Genomic DNA, 22,632 nt, shown 5'->3' on the forward strand with positions numbered 1-22,632 from the left:
TGATCTCGATATATGAAATGATAAGAAGAAGAGAGGTGCATTGGAAGGAGTGTAAGGAACAATTCATAACAATGGTACCAGGACTGGTGACACGGTCCTCAGGAAAGGCTAAACATGCTGGGGCTCCTATCTCCAGAAAAGAGAAGTCTGAAGGTTAACCCAATAGACTTTAAATTTATGAAGTCTGAAGGTGTTCCATTTGTTGACGTGGAGGAGATATTTTCACTTGTGAAGGCGGCTAAAAATATGGCACATAAATATCAGACAGTCAATCATAAATCTAACATAAAATTCATAAGATTTCTTTTTACCCAGAGAGTGGTTAGACTATGAAACTTGCTACCACAAAGACTGGTTGAAGCAAATCCTTACAGTCTGGAAACAGGCCATTTGGCCTGACAAGTCATCACTGACTCTCTGAAGAATATCCCACCCAACCCCATTGCCCTACCCTATTACTTTACATTTCTCCTAACTAATGCACCTAACCTACACATCCCGGAACACTATTAATAATTTAGCATGGTCAATTCACCTAACCTGTACGTCTTTGGACTGTGGGAGGAAACTGGAGCACCCAAAGGAAACCCACGCAGACACAGGGAGAATGTGCAAACTCCACACAGACAGGTGCCCGAGGCTAGAATTGAGCCCTGGTCTCTGGCGCTGTGAGGCAGGGGTGCGAACAATACATTTCATTGAACATAGAACATTTCTGGGAAAGTTAGATAAAAACATGAGGAAGAAAAGAATACAAGGACCCACAGACAGGAGTGGGAGGAGATTCTTGTGGAATGTAAATATGGACATGGACCAGTTTGGCCAAATGATCTGGTTCTGTGCTGTAGACTTAATGTGGTTTTACAATGTGTTGGGAATATAGTGATTGCAGCGAAATGCCCAGAACAGTTGTACTAGACAACATGTATTTTTGGGCCTTCAGTTGAAGGGGTGGAATTGGACACAAATTGAAGTCCTCAATGATTGTAAAATATTGTTATTTCTCGATGTGCAGGGTCTACCTCTGTACTGCACTGCAGACACACTGCACATCGCTGGCACATGCAATGCAACTACAATGCACCACAGAGGCCACCATCTTTCTCCTTTCTGAAAGACCTGAGCACACTTCTACCCTGAAGATGAACATAAAGCCCTTTCTTGCCAAAAGCAGCAGAATTTCCACTGCTGTAGAAACAGATTTGCATGATGATGTGGCAATGCAAACTTGCTGCTTTGGCACACAAGCTACATCTCAGAGCAGGATGAAATCAATGAACAATAACATACCTTGTGCAGGGTGGTATCCTGATGTTGGCTGGAGACAGACAGGGTGTTCCACAGGTACCCACTGGCCCTTTCACAATGCAGAAATGTTGCTTGATGAGCCTCACGTTTCCCCAACAGACTCCCTTGCATAGCCTTGTAAACGTGAAGAATTGCCTTTGGCAGTGGGCTTCTAGAAATAATATTGCAGGACACAATGAGGAAATAATTTGGGTAATAAAAGACACACCACAAAATTCATAGGTCCTTTTAGTGTTGGATCATTTTGTTTTCTAGTGGAATAGACAGGCTGGAGTGCAGGGTAGAATATGACACTGAATGGCTGTCCACTGTGCTAAGATTTACACGTTTTAGCCTTCAGGGCCATCATTTCACAAAGCCAAGATTTAGGGAACAAATCATTCCTCATGTGACAAGGATAAGCAAGCGGTGCCAATATGCACAATTACAAACCCCTGAAAGTATTTTCGAATTTTTGGGCAGCAATGTTAAAATATCAAGGGCATAACATGATTCAACTGAATTCAGTCCCAGCTACCAGGGGTAAAGTGGTTAAAATATGAAGACAGATTATATGGGCTAAGGTTTGTATATAGAAGATTAAAGGATAATTTAGTTGAGGTGTTTCAGACTAAAGGAGTTGAAAGAGTCAACAAAAACTACTTCTTCAGCAGGAGAGTTCAGAACAAGGGGGGAAAAGCCTCAAACTTAGAATTGCGCCAATCAGCGGTAATGTCAGGAAGCTATTCTTCCTGCAAAGGATAATGGAAATCTGGAAGTGTCTCACTTCATAACTGTTGAAGCTGAGAGCCATTGGAAATTTCAAAACTGACATTGATAGATTTTTATTAACAAAGATAGGAAGAGCTAGAGAATCAAGGTCTCTACAGGCGTTATGATTCAGATCAGCCTTACGGCAAAAAACGGTTCTAGTGGCTGAATGGCCTCTTCATATTTAGGTAAGTGATAACTACTTTGGTGTAGGACTTTACTTTCAAATATAATATTAGTTTTTATGCAAGAGAATTATTTCAGGTCTCCAAAACACTTATCACCACATAAAGGCATTATCCTTCAGCCGAATGCCATTCGTGGAGAAGCACTGACTTACTCAGACATCTGCAGAGACTTGGGGATTCGTTCCACTTCAGTAGACAATCCTTTAGCTTTCAAATCGTCACCCTGAAGCCAGTGTACGGCAAACATAACAATAGCTGTCCACCACTTACTGACAGGATCTGGACCTGACAACAGGATGGAGGATCAATTTACTGGCACAGCAATTACTTAAACTAATGAAGATGCTCATGTACACATAAACCATGTTTAGATTTTCATACAAAGCATTCTTTCTACTTAAGAGGGTAAAGAACACCTGCCAAGTACTTCAAATGGCTTCTATGTCGTCTGGTTTTACTTAAGCAGTTTCACTTGTTCAAACGCAAAACGGGATGTCTTAATTGCTCAGGTCTTCATTCATGAAAAATGTACATAATCTGCAAAAGAGCTGTATACTTGTTGGCAAGAATAATACTTTGTCATTTACTGTTGGTCTTATTTTTAAAAAAATACTTCAGCCCATTTACAATGGTTAAGCTAAAATACCTCAAAATCTAATTGTTCCAGGTTACATCCTCACCTGTGGTTGTTCTCAGACTGGCATCAATAGCAAATGCCTGTGTTAAATTCCTTGTTGTGTCAGCACAAGTGTTAAGTAACTGCAAGTACTCAAAGGCATTAGAGAACTCCCTGCAAAGACAATACACCATCCTTAATATACTAAAATTATGGAAATAAAACTGAATTGTGTGTGTTGGCAGGATGATTAAGGATATTTTTACTTACAACAACTTAGATTTATACAGAAAAATAAAATCAGAAAACATTGCAACCGCTTACAGGTCAGGCAACATTTCTTCAGGTGTATAGTGTTTTATTGAAAACAAAATGAGGAGGAGAAAATCAGTTCCAAAGAAAAGTCACATCAGACTCAAAACATTAACTCAGTTTTTCTCTTTCCATTGATGCTGACAAACCTGTTTAGTTTCTTCAGTAATTTGTTTCTATTTCAGATCTCCAGCATTCTCAATATTTTGATTTTATTTGAAGCACCTTCAAAATCTTGGATGTTTCAATGAAATCATCTCTAACTTTTCTAAATTCTTGAGAATATAGGCCCCATTTACTCAGCCTGTCATCACAGACACCACTTGATGACATGCCTCCAATGCAGACATATCCTTTCTAAAATGTGAAGACCAAAATGCACAGAGCACTACAAATGCAGTCCCAAAGTTCTGCACAATTGTAACAAGGCTTTTTTATTTGTTTATTCTAAAGCCATTGTAATAAAAGCCATTGTGTCATTTGCCTTCCTCATTGCTGTACCTATATACTAACTGTGTTGCCTGTATGAGCACACTTAAGTATCTTTACAAGCTTTTTAAAAAAAATCAGTTTTTCTACTCATATTCATATTCTATTCACACCTCCCCACATTATGCTGCATTCAATTTCTGCCAAATGAACTACTTAGTGTGGAAAGATTAAGTACAGCATCACAGTTCCCTGCTAAACACCTTATACTAATGATGGAATTAAGTCAGAACTGAACAATGGATCATAACTTTAAGCAATAGTCTGACTTTGTTAATTCCTATACAGAAGCTGAAAAATGCAGGGCATCTTAATAAATGTATTGTTCTTGTGCTACATTCCTTGGCCAAACTGTAATTATTTACAAAATCATCCTCCCTCCTAGATGGGAATAGGTTTAAAGGTAATCAGGAAATTTGTCATAAAACCAGTAATAGGTTGTTCCGCTTTAATGTGACAGTTGAGTTCCTCTGCAACCTCGCGCTATAGAAAACCGCTATAGAAAATCGTGCTGTAGAAGATCGCTAATAGAAAATTGCTATACCTGTTCAGTAGAAAGTTCACACTACCCAAACAAAATACACAATTCATCAATCGCTTTATAGCCAATTCGCACTGATGAAACGTACATTATAGCAGAATGACTTGTACCACTAGAAATGTTGGGAACGGTGTCCTAACTTTGCCGCTACACACCAAACTCTCAATCAGATACCACTTCCAAGCTCAGCCCACTTGAAACACGCACATTAGACCACTGGTGCCTTTGAACATACCCAGCTTCCTCAGTCTCTGGCTTAAGCAGAGAGTATACAGCTCTTTCAAGCAGATTTTCACAAAATGCCTGGTTCACCTGGGCTATTGGATCAGCTGCAAGAGAAAAATAAATAAGCCATACTGTATTATAAGTGGTCATCTCCAGGTATAGGACGAGCACAGACTACTAGATATAGATTACATACTAGTTTAAATGGAATGACAGTATTGTAATTAGATCATCTTGTTAAAACAGAAGGAACAAAGTCAAACGTTTTTGATAAGAATCACCTCCTGGAACAACAGGAGACTCAGAAATATGATCAGTAGCATGATTTCTAGTTTTCTCAGTAGTTATCAGTTTCTCCTCAGGTATTCACTGTCTAATTTTACCCTATCTTTCCATATGCTATGTTCCATTTACACTGTTATTTACCACAAGAACTGTTCAAGTTCCAGGTTTTGCCAAAATGTCCTCTCATAGACTCAAAGGTTTACAGTATAGAAGGCAGCTATTTGGCCCACTGTATCCATATTGGTCAAAAATCTGACTGCACTAATCCCAATTTCCAGCTCTTAACCATAGCTCTGGAAGCTATGGCAACACCAGTGTCTTTGTAAATATTGCTTAAATGATGAGTGCTTTTCATTCAACCACCCTTTTAGGCAGTGAGTTTCTGACTTTCATCACCTTAATGAAAAGAATTCTTAGAAGACCAAGAGGTGAATTATCTCTTGTCTTACATCTATGGCCCCTGGCTATCAATCCCTCTACATATGAACTAAGTGCTTTCATATTCAGCACATCTGTGATCCTCAATATTTTATAGCGCTATTAGATTCCCTAACTTTCTTTGTTCCAAGCTCATCCTATCCAATCTTTTCCTTTAGCTCAGATCCTCCAACTTAGACAGCATCCCAGCAAATCTCCTCTGTACTCTCTCTACTGCAAACACATTATTCTTAAAACTGAACACATATTCTAATTGTGGCCTAACCAGTGTTTTATACATTCCAGCAGATTGAAAGAGGTTAGGTGAACATGTGCATAGGAGCACTTGGAGTGGCCAAGTGCAATTCGGTAGTATATGCAATGGTCTTTAAACAATGTAGCAGTAAGATTAAAGCCTGGTATATCTGGTTAACGTGTATTGTAGCAAATAATCTTTATATGTAACAAACATTATATTATGAAAGAAGCCCAAGTCTGAAGATAGGCTGTTTGAGGAGAAGGCAACAATCTTGAAGCTAAACTCACGGATGTAGGCAGAAAACAATAAAACAAAGGGAGGACAGATTGCTTGACTGCAAAGTGGTCAGTTTACCGTAGTCAGTACTGTACTGACATCTTATTCAGCATTACTTACTTGGATTTCGGAGAGAGCTGAAGAGACTTTCTCTAGGCGTAGATTTAAATGACCAATCACATTCCACAAAGAACTGGCGTCCCAAGGGATGGAAAAGCCAGTGCCGGGTGCCGGGCTCAGAGACTCGCTGGGCTCGTCGCAGGAAATAGCGCTAGAAATATAAAGGAAATAAACAGATTACAACCATTACTTCAATATTACTTCCTGGGGCCTGACAGGCACCTTCTGAGCAGACAATAGGCAGATGAAAAATATTTCCTTGGAACCCAGGCTCTTCCTGCCATTTGCAGGTGACAGGTGGAAAACCAACAGGAGATGGGGAAGGAAATACAGATCAGGCAAAGGTGCTCAAGATCCTATATTTCTTTTTACTCTCCTCAGCATTCAAGCAGAGAGAAGAATCATGCCCACAGTTTGAAAGCTTAAGGTACAACATATTGGTTCCCATATTATCATTGCCACATTGTTCCCTATCCTAAAGCTGCATATGGTTCAACATGTCTAAGCAAGATTCAGTGTTAGCAAGCCATGTGACTCTCCAGAACATCAAAACCAAATGCAATAGTGTCTGCATAAATGCTGCAATGTGCAGAGATGGACAATCAGGAATAGAATACTTAAGAACTTTTACCCATTGTACCCGAGCTTGAGTGAAGGTGGGTTTGAGAAAGGAAAGAAGGATTGCAAAATATCAGGTGCTCTGGCTAACATAGGTCGAGTCAATATTTGCCAGGAAATAAATTTGAAACATTGTGGTAGTGTTACTGCAGAAAAAAAGCAATGTGCATTATCCAATAGAAGAGGTAATACCTCTCAGAGCAAGACTTGCGTTTCTGGTTGGCCTCCTTCAGTTACCTAAATGTACTAGCCACAGACGAGAACTCTGCAAATGTATTAGCAACTAAAAACTCTGCTGGCATGCTGTGACCAGTGATGTGCCACATGAATCAGTGCTGGATCCACTACTTTTCATCATTTATATAAATAATTTGGATGTGAAAAGAAAGAGGTATGGTTAGTAAGTTTACAGCTGACACCAAAATAAGTGGTGTAGTGGCTGGCACAGAAGGTTACCTCAGAGTATAATGGGACTTTGATCAGATGGGCTATGGGTTAAGGAGTACCAGTTGGAGTTTAATTTAAACAAATGTGAGGTGTTGCATTTTGGTAAGGCAAATCAGGGCAGGACTTATATAGTTAATGGTAGGGTCCTGTGGAGTACTAAAAAATGAGGTCTGCAGATGCTGGAGATCACAGCTGCAAATGTGTTGCTGGTCAAAGCACAGCAGGCCAGGCAGCATCTCAGGAATAGAGAATTCGACGTTTCGAGTCTCTATTCCTGTGGAGTACTGCTGAACAAGGAGTTTAGGGTGGAGTCACAGATAGACAGGATAGTGAAGATGGTGTTTGGTACACCTGCTTTTATAGATCAGGCAGATGTCATGTTACGGCTCCACAGGACATTGGTGAGGCAACTTTTAAAATAGTGCATAATTCTGGTCGCCCTTCTACAGCAAGCATCTTGTTATACTTGAGGGGATGCTACAAGGATTTACAAGGATATTGCCAGGACTTTAGGGTGGGATGTGGGTGTTGTTTGAATTATAAGGACAGGCTGAACTCTCCCTGGAGTGTCAGGGGGCTGAGGGGAGATTGTACAGAGGTTTAGTACATCACTGGGGGCATAGATAAGGTAAATAGCCAAAGTCTTGTGCCTGGGATATATGCATCTGTATGCGGGTGCCTGCATGCGTGCATGCATAGCCCAAAACTAGAGGGCATAGGTTTGAAACAGACCTGAGGGATAACTGCTTTACGGAGGGGGTGGTATGTGTATGGAACAAGGTGCCAGGGGAAGTGGTAGAGGTGGGTACAATTGCAACATTTAAAAGGCAACTGGAATGGTACATCAATAGGAAAGATTTAGAGGCACATGGACTAAATGCTGGCAAATGGGACTGGATCAGATTGGGATGCCTGGTCAGTGTGGATAAGTTGGACCAAAGGGTCTGTTTCTGTACTGTATGACTCTACTATACCTGGATTCCTACTGATACCCTGCCCTGAAGCTAAACATCAGAATTACGTGAATAGTAGTTGCAAGTCCTGTCTATGATAACCTCACTGAGCACCTACTCACCGATAAAAAAGTCAGTCTGCCTCCAAAGTTGGTTTTAAAGCAAATAGCAGCTGTAATATAGATTTCTGCTATGAGGGTCTGGGGGATTTTCTCCTCAGCACATTCTGCCAGGTTAACCGCAGACAGAGCCAGGCTTATGGCACGCACTGGACTCTGCACCAATTTATCTACATTAAAAACAGGAGAAAGAGAAATTATTTCCATCTCAATAGCACTAAGTATGCCATCCTTCAGCCTCACTTGGAATTTCTGAACCAGAGAAATACAATTTTATCTATAAACATTAATTGATCAAATGCTTCCAGGTGAAGGACAAGTGAAAGAACAAATTTATTGGGCTGGATTTTCAGAGTTTTAAAAATGCCAGAGTTTTTTAAAAACAGGGGTGGATGGGACCTGATTTCAGAATTCCCATTCTCATTCCTGATTTTCCTCGCTGTGGAAATTGCTGACCTGGTCAGCTCTATTAGTGGATCGTATCTCTCCAAAATTTTTGCAGAGTTGAGTCAGCTTCTCCTCAGAAGAATCTGGCCTGAGGTAAAAGGTAAAAAATCCTCACCCAAGGTCCGCACTCATTGCCTCCTTTCCAATTCAGTGGTCATACTACATCTCTTCACGCCCATAATAGGGTTTCTAATGGCCCACAAGACAGTGGCTCTATGACTTCAGAAGCAGAGGTAGGGAAAGGAGACCTAAGACAGCAGTTCTTCAGATCTCTGATTCTTACTCAGGAGATTCTGCTGTGAGAAGAACTGTGCAGATTGATTAAGGTAATGCTCACTCATGAAACAGGAAGAGGTAAACCTCTCCAACTAAGCAGGAATGGATGAAAGGGCCACAGCAGTAGATGTAGGAACTTTGCAGTCTCGATACAATGCCCCTAGTGGTTTAACGACCTTGGGAGAACAGGAAAAGGAGGGTGGTAAAATACTTCCAGCTGTGAAGTTTCGTATCGACTTCCCCAGCATTCTGATGCATAACAATCTTCAGAACAGTACACCTTACAGCTTCAATCATTCTCTCAAAACACCTCCTCACAAACCCATCCAAGCAACAACGTTCACACTCTGCTTTGTGCCATCTCACACCCATAACACCGTCACTCTTCACAAATATTGTCCACATTCCACTCCTTTTAAACATACTAATCATCTCAGACCAGGAGATGGAATCATAGGAGCATATAAATCAGGAGGAGGAAGAGGCAAAAGGCATTCAGTTCCTTAAGTCGCTTTCAGAATTCAACAAGATCACACAGCTGTAACTATAACCTCAAATCCATATTCCTGCCTATCCCAGGTAATCTTCCAACCCTTTTCTTAGCAAGAATCTATATCTCTACTTTATAACTATTCAAAGTCTCTGCTCCACCACTTTTTTCCAGAAGAGATCCAAACACTCTTGAAAGTCAGTGGTAAAAGTTCAACTAATCTCTGTTTTAAACCTCTGTTTTTTTTAAAAATCATGTTCCCTCTGGATCCTCAATATCTACCCTGAGTACACCCTTGAGGATTTCATGTTTCATATCCAATCCTTTCTCACAGGACAACCCATCCATTCCAAGTATTACTTTAGTAAACCTCTATGAACTGCCTCCAATACATTAAAATGATCAATATTGTTCACAGTACTCCAGCTGCAGTTGCACCAGTGCCCTGTATAATTGAAACATAACCTTCCTACTTTACATATTCAATACCTTTTCTGATAATTAACAACATTCTATTAGTTTTCCTAATTACTTGTTGTACTTGCGTACTAATCATTTGCAATTCATACACAAGGACACCCAGATGATAGGTTGCATTGCTGTGAGATACACAATCACAACTATAGAGTCATAGAGAGGTACAGCATGCAAACAGACCCTTCAGTCCAACCCATTCATGCCGACCAGATATCCCAATGCAACCTAGTCCCACCTGCCAGCAACCGGCCCATATCCCTCCAAATCCTTCCTATTCATATACCCATCCAGATGCCTTTTAAATGCTGCAGTTGTACCAGCCTCCACCACTTCCACTGGCAGCTCATTCCATACACACACCACCCTCTACTTGAAATGTTGCCCCTTAATTCCCGTTTATATCTTTCCCCTCTCAGCCTAAACCTATGCCCTCTAGTTCTGGACTCCCCCACTCCAGGGAAAAGACCTGGTCTATTTGCCCTATCCATACCCCTCATGATTCTATAAACCTCTATAAGGTCATCCTCCAGCCTCCGACGCTCCAGGGAAAACAGCTCTAGCCTATTCAACCTCTCCCTGTAGCTCAAATCCTCCAACCCTGGCAACATGCATGTAAATCTTCTCTGAGCCCTTTCAAGTTTCACAACATCATGCTGATAAGGCGACCAGAATTGTACACAGTATTCTAACAGTGGCTTAATCAATGTCCTGTACAGTTGCAACATGACCTCCCAACTCCTGTACTCAATACTCTGACCAATAAAGGAATGCATACCAAACGCCTTCTTCACTATCCTATCTACCTGTGAATCTACTTTCAAGGAGCTATGAACCTGCACTCCAAGGCCTCTTTGTTCAGCAACATTCCTGAGGACCTTACCATTAAGTGTATAAGCCCAGCTAAGATTTGCTTTCCCAAAATGCAGCACCTTGCATTTATCTAAATTAAACTCCATCTGCCACTGCTCAGCCCATTGTCAATCAAGCAAAGTCAACACTTCCTTCCAGCCAGATAATACCTCTTATAAGATGAAGGCAATTGCCAAAATTCATAGGACAGATCAACAGAATTTTCTATAGATATCAACACAGCCAGTTACTGTGATTTACAATGTGTGGCCTGAAAAGATAGTAGAAGCAGATTTAATTGTAATTTTCAAAATCAAATTAGATGATTAACTAAAGGTGATTAGAACTTAGGATAACTAGGGAAAAAGTAGAGGCAATGAAAGAATTGGATAGTGCCTTCACAGAACAAACCAGTTTGATGGAACAAATGACTTTTTTGTGTTGTAAGACTGCATGGCAAAATGCATCAAAGTACCTGTTAATTGCAACTGATGCAATTTATGATAAACTAAGGCAGCATCACGTGCACTCATTTTGGCCTCTTCTTGGAGCTGCACTTCCTGCCGAAACCCTCTGGTCCACTTCAAAAGCCAACGTGTAAACACCACTTTCTGAACACTGTGCCGAATGATATTCCAGCAAAGGCTACAAGCCAAATCCAACCGTGATGCAGGTAGTGCCCGTCCCAGGGCTAACAAACAAGTCTGCAAGTTTCCTGCAGCTGCTGTGAAGGCACCCTGTAACAAAAATCACATTTCCAATTACCAACTCGGACATGTCATATCATGCGGTTCATCCATTCTGGTCTTCACGGATACTCTTTTGAAAGATGCTCAAGAACAATCTTTACAAATATATCATAATGGTGCATAATTTGAATATATGCAAAGTTCCTTTCTCCCACAAACAGCTGATTGCTTTAGTAACGATTCTGACATCAAGTTTAATTTTAGTTCATTATGGTTAGTAACGGAGGAAAACTCCACACGCCAAAAGGTGCGTCTTCATCCCCTTTGCATTTTCGGCATTAGCAAACCAGTGGGATTGTCAAGTTAGGGACAGCTTAAAGTTATGAGTGATGCTGACAAGGCATTGATTTGAGTCTCAAGTTTAATTTCTTGCAGGACTCAACTGGTATAGAAAACTTTCATTTCAAATGATTTGGACTGTATTTGAAACTCTGATTGCAGAACTGAAAGAACAGTTCTGAAACCACCATACCTACCAGTCTCTTACTTGCTTATTGTATAAAAAGTATAGAGGACAGAATATTTGACATCACTTATCATCATTTGTCAAGTCACACTTAAAAAATTTCCCATCATGCAGGAACGACCTGGCTTTGCTAAACTCAACCCACTTACTAGGTCTGTCAACTTGATCCTGGGGAAACCATAAACTTTACTTGAAATCCAGCTTCACAACAACACATTTCCCCTCTAAAGGACAACAATCCTAGCAGTAACACCAAGGATCAGATAGCTGCTGGCTATTGGTAGGCAGGACTTCTTGGGAAGTGGGGGAAAATAGACAAGTGGCATCTCAAGCCAAATAAAGGGCCATTAAGTGGCTGTGGGGTGAGCTGGTCAAGGAGGCAATTTTGCAGTCAAGGGCAGCAACTGGATTTGTGGCTCAAAATAATTTGCCCACTTGCAGTTTGAATGGTAGATGGCATCGTAATCCTATTAATGGTGATCTAGAGTCAAACTGGAACAAAGCTATCCTATTGCCCAGATCTCAATGATCTTGATTAACCATCAATTTTTTTTTATATATAGAAAAAAGAAAATTTTTCAAACTTTTTTTTACAAAATTACAAAAGTAATATAAACAAGTATAAGCACCAATATAAAATTAAATTAAATTAATAAAAATAACAAAAAAGGGGAAAAACCCAATCAACTACTGATCTATCCTATAAACAACCAAAACATAAAATAGGATAAAATACATTACTAGCAATAAACAAAATAATTAAATAACTAGATACATGCTCAAAACACATTTACATCAAGTCATAATAAAACCCATATTTGTACGAGATTCCTCCTCCTCCTGGCACCCCCCCCCCCACAAAGCCAGCCAGAACCACTGCGACAGCTAGACAAAAGCCCTGGGCGGTATGGCTGAAATATCATTGCCGACATAGTTCAAAAAGGGCTGCCATGTTTTATAAAATAATTCCGGTAATTGGTGCACCATATTTGTGAGGAAGTCAAGGGGGATATATTCCATGACTATTCTGAGCCAGTTCGAAAGTCCTGGGGGGCCTTCAGCTACCCAATTCACTAAAATATTTTTCCTTGCACAACAGGACAGGATGGTAAATAATTTCCTCCCATACACATCCAAGGAGGGAAAATCTAAAGAGCCCAAAAGCAGGGACACTGGATCCAGTCTAATCTCTGTACCCAAGATCTCTGTCAAGGCATTCGCTACTCTATCTCAATACCTACAGACCTTATGGCATGTCCATAGACAATGCATGAGTGTGCCACATTGGGGATGCTCCTGCCTTGAATTTTGCCAGTCGTTCAGGTACCATATGAGCCCTGTGGAGTATCATTAATTGAATAGCCTGAGTTCTATTACAAATAGAGATCTTTCTGGCATTTTCCCAGATGTCGTCCCACATTTCTAAAGAGATTTCCAATCCTAATTCTTGATTCCAGGTTTTATATCATCGTTCCATGTCCTTCGATGCCTTATTGTGTAATGAGTGATAAAGAGTACTGACCATAGCACTCTCCTTTCCCTATCCGATTTGTAGGGATTAACTATCAGTGTGGTCTTCTTTTGTATAAAGTCACGTATTTGGAAATACCGAAAGAGGTCCATGTTAGGCAGTCCAAACTTCTAGTACAACTGCTCAAAGGATATCATAACCTGCCCATTGAACAGATTCCCCAAGCAGGAGATACCTCTGGACTTCCAAGTTTTAAATGTAGCATCTGTCAGTCCTGGCTGGAATTGCGATGCTCCCACTATAGGGGTATAAGGGGAGATTTTTTGCAGGTTATCCTCATCTTGTCGCATTATCCTCCAGGCTCTAATTGTATTTCGTACAATAGGGTTTTTACAATAATCTGTAATAACTCTCCCTTGCTCGAGAGGTCTCAATATCTAACCAGATTGATTATGGGTCACAAGAGACCCAATCAGCTACATAGGAAAATAAGGAGCTCAATTGGTACCTCCTGAAATCTGTAAAGTCCAGCCCACCCCTTGCTTGTGGGAGCTGCAGCTTTTCTAATTTGATAAGGGGCCATCTATGATTCCAAATAAAGGAGCCAGGCCAGCCATAAAGCTTAAGAAATGCCTGTTTCGGCAGCATCAAGGGGAGCACTCTCATCGGATATAGAAGACGAGGTAGAACATTCATCTTAACTAAGGCTACTCTGCCTAACCAGGATATTGGGAGAGCTCCCCAGTCCTGCCTTATTTTTCCTAATAAGTGTACGAAATTGGCTTCATACAGCTGACCAAATACTGGGATGATAAAAATACCTAAGTATATAAAACGTTCTAGTGACCACCTAAAGGGAAAACAAGATCCGTCTGATAAATTGGGTACACTGGCAAGACCTCCCAACTGCATGGCCTCCAATTTCATAAAATTGATTTTGTAACCTGAGAACATATCAAATTAGATTGACCACTTGAATTCAGCGGGGCACAGATATCAAAGGATCACTTAAGAAAAGGAGGACATCATCCGCATACAGAGTAGTTTTGTGCTTGCCCGATCCAACCCTCGGAGGCGTTACGTTAGGGTCAGTTCGTATAGCTTCTGCTAGTAGTTCAATCACTAGCGTGAATAATAATGGTGAAAAAGAACATTCCTGATGACAGCCCCTGCCAACATTAAAGTTATCTGAACCTAAACCATTGGTGATCAGCGCTGCTTTGGGATCATTATATAATACTGAAACCTATTTAGTAAATACCTCTCCAACACCAAACCTTTCTAGTGCATAAAAAAAAGGCCATTCTAACCCAATCAAATGCTTTCTTTGCGTCCAGGGAGACAACTAACCTGGTATTGTTCCCTGTTGACAGGCTTGTATCATATTTAAGACCCTTCTAATATTATTAGTTGACTTGAGACCCTTTATAAAAGGGGATCAGACGGGGTTTATAATGTCTGGTAAGACCCTCTCTCCAGTCTGAATGCTAACATTTTGGAAAGAATTTTGAAATCCACATTTAGCAAGGATGTGGGTCTATATGAAGAGCAATCTTCTGGGGGCCTTTCCCTTTTTAAGGATGAGAGAAATATTTCCTTCTTTCAATGAAGGCGGGAGGCAGCCCTGACCGTGCGAGTAATTTTACATATTATTGAGTGGCGCAGCCAGTTCCCCTACAAATTCTTTATAGAACTCAACCTGGAATCCATCTGACCCAGGCACTTTACCACTCTGAAGCTGCCTAACCATGTCCAGTACTTCCTGGGTTGTCAGAGGGGTGTTCAAGATCGACACCTGCTCCAAGGTTAAGCCCAGAAGAGCCAAAGTTTTAAAGAATTTCATCTTCCCAGTTCTACCCTCACAATCCTGCGACTTAAACAATTCGAAATAGAACTTTCTAAAGTCTGTATTGATCTTTTTACGATCACAAGTCAAGGTACCAGCACTTTCTCTAACGGATGTAATGGCTTGGGGAGCCTTTTCCTTTCTGGCAAGATACACTAGATATCTGCCAGGCTTGTCGCCATATTCAAATAATCTCTGTTTTGCAAATAATACTTCCCTCTTTGCTGTTTGGTTAAGTGCAGTATTCAAGGCTGCCCTAAGGGCTGTGAACCTTTGTAGCTTAGTAACAGACGGCCTGTCAACATACGCTGTCTCAGCTGCCTTCAAGCGAGCCTTGAACAGGTGCTGTTGCTCTCCCTTTTGTTTTTTCTGGGTCGCAGAATATGAGATGACCAGCCTCGCACATATGCCTTAGTAGTCTCCCACATCATCGAAGGGTTACTGGCCGTACCAGAATTAATTTCCCAGAAGGTTTTGAATTCCTGTGAAAAATACCTTATAAATTTGCTATCCTTCAATAAGAAAATATTCATACGCCAATGTCGGCGGCCTATTCCATCATCCCTAATCTTAACTTCAATATATACTGTGGCATGATCAGAAATAGCTATAATACCTATTTTACAAGACAGTATCGAATTCAAAAGGTTTGAGGGGGCAAAAAACATATCAATTCTGGTATGGCACTTGTGTGGGTTAGAGTAGAAAGTAAAGTTTCTACCCTGGGGATGAAGGCACCTCCACACATCTGCAAGTCCTAGCTCCTTGTTCAGATCCGTCAGTTGTCTAGATCTCAGAGATATACCTGTAGTGCTCCTAGATATCCCATCCGTCTTTGGGTCCATAACAGAGTTAAAATCTCCTCTTATAATCGTATGGCCCATCCCGAGAGCCATCAACTTGAAGAATGTTTCCGTTACAAATTTAAAAGGGTGTGCTGGGGGGGCAATAAAGATTCAAAATTCCATTTTCCTCTCCATGTATTTGGGCTTTGATCAATATATACCATCCAGACTCATCTTTTATCTGGCTTAACATTTGGAAAGGAAGATTCTTCCGAATAAGAATGGCTACTCCCCTACTTTTTGAGCTGAAAGATGAAAACAAAGCCTGACCAAATCCACCCTGTTGTAGCTTTAAGTGCTCTTTGTCAAGTAGATGTGTCTCCTGTAAGAGAGTTATGTCAACCCTTTCTTTTTTAAGATTTGGTAATATATTTTTCCTTTTGATTGGCGAATTGCTCCCCTTGACATTCCAGGTGCACCACCGAAGCGAATGGCTAGCCATTATCGTCCAGGCTAACCCAAGACCCTCCAGGAGGAAGAATCCCACCCAAAAGCCCTTGAATAAACACCATAGAAAATTCATAAATACAAAAATTCTTTAAAACATTTAAACCAACACCAAATACAAAAATTCTTTAAAACTACTCATTAAAAAAAAACACAAAACATATTTGAAAGGAGACTTTCCCTCTTGCTCCCAGAGGGCATAACTACCTATCAATAACCCCACCATAATCTTTCCTAGCTAGGGCCCTGACCTCAGCCCAGGCATTATAGAATGGAGTAAACAAATCAAGTGTTTTATAAAACCAGAGTTAAAAGTGAGTGACCTTCCCCCACCACATCAATACCTGGGTGCATTTATATTTTGTATTGTTTTTACTAAAGTTACCAAATTACAATCCCAGCTGAAAATGTGTTGCTGGAAAAGCGCAGCAGGCCAGGCAGCATCCAAGGAATAGGAAATTTGACGTTTCGGGCATAAGCCCTTCATCAGGAATGAGGAAAGTGTGTCCAGCAGGCTAAGATAAAAGGTAGGGAGGACGGACTTGGGGGAGGGGCGATGGAGATGTGATAGGTGGAAGGAGGTCAAGGTGAGGGTGATAGGCCAGAATGGGGTGGGGGCAGAGAGGTCAGGAAGAAGATTGCGGGTTAGGAAGGCGGTGCTGAATTTGAGGGATTCAACTGAGACAAGGTTGGGGGAGGGGAAATGAGGAAACTGGAGAAATCGGAGTTCATCCCTTGTGGTTGGAGGGTTCCCAGGCGGAAGATGAGGCGCTCTTCCTCCAACCGTCGTGTTGTTATGGTCTGGCGATGGAGGAGTCCAAGGACCTGCATGTCCTTGGTGGAGTGGGAGGGGGAGTTAAAGTGTTGAACCACGGGGTGGTTGGGTTGGTTGGTCCGGGTGTCCCAGAGGTGTTCTCTGAAACGTTCCGCAAGTAGGCGGCCTGTCTCCCCAATATAGAGGAGGCCACATCGGGTGCAGCGGATGCAATAGACGATGCGTGTGGAGGTGCAGGTGAATTTGTGGCGGGAGTGGAGGTTGGGTTGGTGGGGGGTGTGGACCTGACGAGGGAGTCACGGAGGGAGTGGTCTTTTCGGAACGCTGATAGGGGAGGGGAGGGAAATATATCCCTGGTGGTGGGGTCCGTTTGGAGGTGGCGGAAATGACGGCGGATGATACGCTGAATATGGAGTTGGTGGGGTGGTAGGTGAGAACCAGTGAGGTTCTGTCCTGGTGGCGGTTGGAGGGGCGGGGCTCAAGGGCGGAGGAGCGGGAAGTGGAGGAGACGCGGTGGAGGGCATCGTCGATCACGTCTTGGGGGAATCTGCAGCCCTTGAAGGAGGAGGCCATCTGGGTGGTACGGTATTGGAACTGGTCCTCCTGGGAGCAGATGCGGCGGAGACGAAGGACTTGGGAATATGGGATGGCGTTTTTACAGGGGGCAGGGTGGGAAGAGGTGTAGTCTAGGTAGCTGTGGGAGTCAGTCGGTTTATAGTAGATGTCTGTGCTGATTCAGTCGCCCGAGATAGAAATGGAAAGGTCTAGGAAGGGGGGGGGGGGGGGGGGGGGGGGGGGGGGGGGGGGGGGAGTCTGAGACGGTTCAGGTGAATTTGAGGTCAGGGTAGAAGGTGTTGGTAAAGTGGATGAATTATTCAACCTCCTCGTGGGAGCACGAGGCAGCGCCGATACAGTCATCGATGTAGCAGAGGAAAAGGTGGGGGGTGGTGCCAGTGCAGTTGCGGAAGATGGACTGTTCCACATATCCAACGAAGAGACAGGCATAGCTGGGGCCCATGCGGGTGCCCATGGCAACTCGTTTAGTTTGGAGGAAGTGGGAGGATTGGAAAGAGAAGTTGCTCAGGGTGAGGACCAGTTCAGTCAGTCGAAGGAGGGTGTCAGTGGAAGGATACTGGTTGGTACGGCGGGAAAGGAAGAAGCGGAGGGCTTTGAGTCCTTTGTGATGTGGGATGGAGGTGTACAGGGACTGGATGTCCATCGTGAAGATAAGGCGTTGGGGTCTGGGGAAGCGAAAATCATGGAGGTGGTGGAGGGCGTGGGTGGTGTCCCAAACGTAGGTGGGGAGTTCTTGGACTAAGGGGGACAGGACCGTGTCGAGGTATGTGGAGATGAGCTCGGTGGGGCAGGAGCAGGCTGAGACAATGGGTCGGCCGGGGCAGTCAGGTTTGTGGATTTTGGGCAGGAGGTAGAAACGGGCGGTGCAGGGTTGTGGGACTATGAGGTTGGAGGCGGACGATGGGAGATTCCCTGAGGTTATGGATGTTCTGGGAGATGATGTTTTGGTGGTGGGAGGTGGGGTCATGGTCAAGGGGACAGTAGGAGGAGATATATTTCCCTCCCCTCCCCTATCAGCGTTCCGAAAAGACCACTCCCTCCGTGACTCCCTCGTCAGGTCCATACCCCCCACCAACACAACCAAACACATTTTCAGCTCTGATCTCCAGCATCTGCAGACCTCACTTTCTCCTCGAAAAACTTACAATCCCAGCAAGTATTAGGCAACTAAGTAAGATGAAGAAAGAGGAAACCCCGCTCTAGAAAAGAAAAGTGTAACAGAATAAAACCCTCTCCCCCACAAATCGAGTAAGCCGCACGAGTTCTATAAAAAAGAGAGACCAAAGAAAGAGTAAAGAACAAGCCCCACCCCCAGGAAAAGACGAGTGGAAAGGAGATGAAGAAGGAAAAGGCTAACGGGGGGGGGGGGGGGGGGGGGGGGGAGATGTGAATAGAGAATAAAGTTGTTATCCATACGGTTCGAGTCCCTCAGTCTATTTAAGAGAGTCCAAGAATTATTTTACTTTCTCCAGAGATCCAAACTTATAAATGGATCCTCCATGGCTGAGGCGCAGCGTTGCCAGATAACGCATGGAGAATTGAATATTTAGGTCTTTCAGGTGCTTCTTCACCTCATTGAATACCCTCCTCTCAAGGACTACGGCTGGAGAGAAATCCTGAAACAACATTATCCTGGAACTCTTTGTGCATCACGGTCTGGGGATCTTTCCCCAGGGCTCTGGAGGCCTCCAGGAGCATTTCTTTTTCTTTGTACCATTGGAGTCGGATTAGAACCGGGCAGGGGCGCTGGTCCGACCTGGGCTTGCGTACAGCAACTCGGTGGGCCCACTCCACCCACACCCGGTCCCGACTCCAACTTCAATAATTGTGGGAGCCATTGCTCTAAGAAATCCAAAAGTTTACCTTCGTCTTCCCGTTTGGAAATTTTTCTGACGACCCCGATTATCGAGGTCGGTGATGCGCTCCTCCAAGGTCTGGATTCGCTGCTCCAGAGGCCGGATCTGACCCATGGATGACTCAGCAGACATCTCCAAGGCCACGGCCCATTGCTCCGCCCCTCTGACATGCTGTTCGAGTTTTTCGATCTCTTGGTCATGCTTCTGCAGCTGGACCAGGTCTCCTCAATAAAAGCGTCAACCTTGTCTTGGAGTTTAGTGATCCCAGAGAGCAGGCTCACCACTGAAGGTAAGTCACCTGAAGCGGCCGCGGATGTCTCTGCTGCTGCGGGAGGGGGTTCCCGCCTGTTGTGAGCTGCGGGAGTTTTTGCCCATAGTCATTTTGAAAGAAACACCAAACTGTTAACTGGTGCTTGGACAAAAGCTATCCTGAATGATTTAAAAGATGAGGTGAAGGTGGGTGCCCACTTTGCCAGAGTCTCAGGCAGAGCACTGCAGACTTAGACTTACTGGGTGACCGCCATCTTGAATCCCCAACCATCAAATTTTATGTAATTTTAAAGTAACTAATCCAAAATATATCTGGACTAAAATACATCAAAATCTACCAGACTTTGCTCTGAATGTGTAACAATGAGAACATTGTGTGGCTTAGCAATGAAAGGGCATTGTATCTCATGTTAACGATTACAAGTATCAAAATCAGAAAAACCTTTCTAAAACTTTCCTAGATTACTTAAACTAGTTGGTGAAAAAGAAAATGATCCATTTATAGTGCACAGCTTGAGTGCTGAATAGAATGATATGTTGCCAAAGCTTTTCATCTTACACTCATCAGAATAAATACAATAATGTTAAATTTTGACATTTTTTAAGTTTGCCATTCTTGCATTTGCCCTTAGTGCAGACAAAAAGTTTCAGCAGCATGTCACTTTCTCTTCAACAAACCAATGCAAACTAACACATACGCCTATGGCGATCTCTACAACTTTAAGCTTTAATTAGACCTTGTGGAATATTAAAAAAAAACTTCATATCTCAAACTGGAATTGCCCTCCAGTCTTAAAATAAGTACTCAAGATCATTGCAAGTGTGGAAGTATTAAGAACTTGGCATAATGCTGCATGATGGGATATTGGACCAAGGTAAAAACTATCATGGCTCTCAGCCTCTTGCTTTAGTAGGAAAACACTGCTGGAGATAATTATAATGAGACAAAATATAGGGAGTATATCATATGCTTGTTAGTGGGGATGCTTCATGAACTCGTTAGTTTCTGTGTCCTTGAGCAACAAGGCAATAACTGCAGTGTTTATCTTTATCTTGAATTATTGTAAATGCAGAATGTAAGCCAAGTTGTTTGTATCACTGTATAAGTATAGATTGATTGTTCAGTTCAGGAGAGTGCTGTGGGACAATGAAGACTGTGTTACAGCCTCTCCATGAATTCACGAAAAATAAAGCTTCTTGAAACAAGACTCGAGGTCTCAGACCAAACTTACACAAAAGAATCTGGCATAGTCAGGCAGGATCCCGATTAATATGGAATCAGAAAATAACAAAAAGGAGGAAATAGTGGAAATAGTGCGCGGAGAGTCCTCGCTGAAAGGAGACTGGTCCCACTGCTCCCCTCATAGAGGGAAAGTGTAAAGGCTATCTGGTGTCTGGCCAGTGACTCCAGTTGAACCAAGACTACTGAAAGGTTGAGACAAAATCACAGAGAAGACTAAACTTACTAGGGCAGTGAGCAAGACTAAGAAGAGGTAGCTATCGAATTGAAATAGAACATTGTCCTTTCATTGCTGAGCAACACATTGTACCTCATGTCAATGACTTGTGGACCTTGTGGACAGAAGAGAAACACTGGTGAGTTAGTGTATGCAGGTGTAGGTAATAGTTTTCTCCTTTTTCTCCGTTAAGGATTCTTTCTTGGTTCGTGACTTCTCTTTCTGGCTTTCGGAAATGGGAAATTGAGCTAGCAGTCAGTGCCTCCCTGCGCACGGAGACGAGGCACCCAGAACATGGCCTAAAGATGGAAAACTGAACAAAACAAAGACAAAGACAATCTAAGGTGATAGAGTCTCCTATCTGTTGCCATGATCCTATCGTTCCACCGGGATCACCAGGGGATACGGTGCTCCTTGAAGCATGAGATTCTGGGGATGTCATTCCTTTTTGCAGTGATCTTTATGGATGGTTCTAGAGCCATTGGCTCTGTGGAGGCTTTTTTAACTTCAGTAAAATTAAGGAATGGCAAGAAATTACTCAGGAAGGAGGTGGCGATCTCACTTGGGACAAATGTTATATGATGCATTATTTTGTTAACTAGTTAGGAGGTTGCTAAGTGTTATCAACCTCCCAAATTTAAACCTAAGAAAGATACTGGTGCACAGAAGGTGGCACCTTCAAGTGCTCGATTGGGCTATATCCCCGACTTGAATCTCAGGAGGATACAGTTATGGAGAACATCCTCCTGGCAGCAGCTGTGCGAGAACAGCAGCCCTGGCATTTTCAAGCTCCACATTACCAGGATGTAGTCCATACTATTGACCTAATTATAGCCACACCTGATTCTACCCAACCCACTATGATGCAGACTCGCAGTCAGACAAAAATGGGTCACCTGAATAAGGCATCTGGGGAGCTCTCCGCCACCTCCGATGAAAATAAACCTTCTAGCTCCACCCCTCCCGTCACCCAACTGTCCCAACTGATGGTCGGCGATATAGCTGTCCTGAAGCCTTGGTCCGCCCCTGAGGTTAAGAGCATAGTCAATGAGGCCCCTAACCACTAAGGAAGCCAATCCCCTTCCATAACTGGCTGGTCCAATCCTGCCAAATTTATTACCCTTTACGCAGGGATGTTCTACTCCTGCTCAAAAGTTGCATATGGCACTTCCTGGGCAGCCGTTAAAGATTCTTTTTCAGTCCCAGCCAGGAAAAATGGAGATTGGATAGAGGAACCCAGAGGAGCAGCAGGGTAAGGGAAATATCCTCTGGGACAGATAGCTCCAGAACTGAGTTATGCAGGCCATCTCAAATGGGGCCAGGCAGCACAGCGACTTTAGCAAGGTCACTAGATGCCTTCAAAAGAAAGGGGAACCGCTTACTGATTTTATCATCCGTTTTAAGGTCTGTGG

At 42.8% G+C, this 22,632-nt stretch overlaps 1 protein-coding gene across 1 annotated transcript in view; it reads right to left on the bottom strand.

Annotated features, from left to right (window-relative positions):
* Positions 1-22,632, bottom strand: part of srebf2 (sterol regulatory element binding transcription factor 2) — a 78,392-nt gene that overhangs the window by 11,448 nt on the left and 44,312 nt on the right. Inside the window, exons 10-16 of the mRNA XM_060849643.1 lie at positions 10,938-11,199; positions 7,927-8,093; positions 5,787-5,937; positions 4,440-4,533; positions 2,927-3,036; positions 2,399-2,531; positions 1,291-1,459 (exon numbers count right to left, since the gene is read on the bottom strand). Of these exons, the coding sequence (XP_060705626.1) occupies positions 1,291-1,459; positions 2,399-2,531; positions 2,927-3,036; positions 4,440-4,533; positions 5,787-5,937; positions 7,927-8,093; positions 10,938-11,199 (1,086 nt within the window). The remainder of the gene's footprint in view (positions 1-1,290; positions 1,460-2,398; positions 2,532-2,926; positions 3,037-4,439; positions 4,534-5,786; positions 5,938-7,926; positions 8,094-10,937; positions 11,200-22,632) is intronic.

This window comes from Hemiscyllium ocellatum, chromosome 33 (genome assembly GCF_020745735.1).
Source record: "Hemiscyllium ocellatum isolate sHemOce1 chromosome 33, sHemOce1.pat.X.cur, whole genome shotgun sequence".
Taxonomy (NCBI): Eukaryota; Metazoa; Chordata; class Chondrichthyes; order Orectolobiformes; family Hemiscylliidae; genus Hemiscyllium; species Hemiscyllium ocellatum.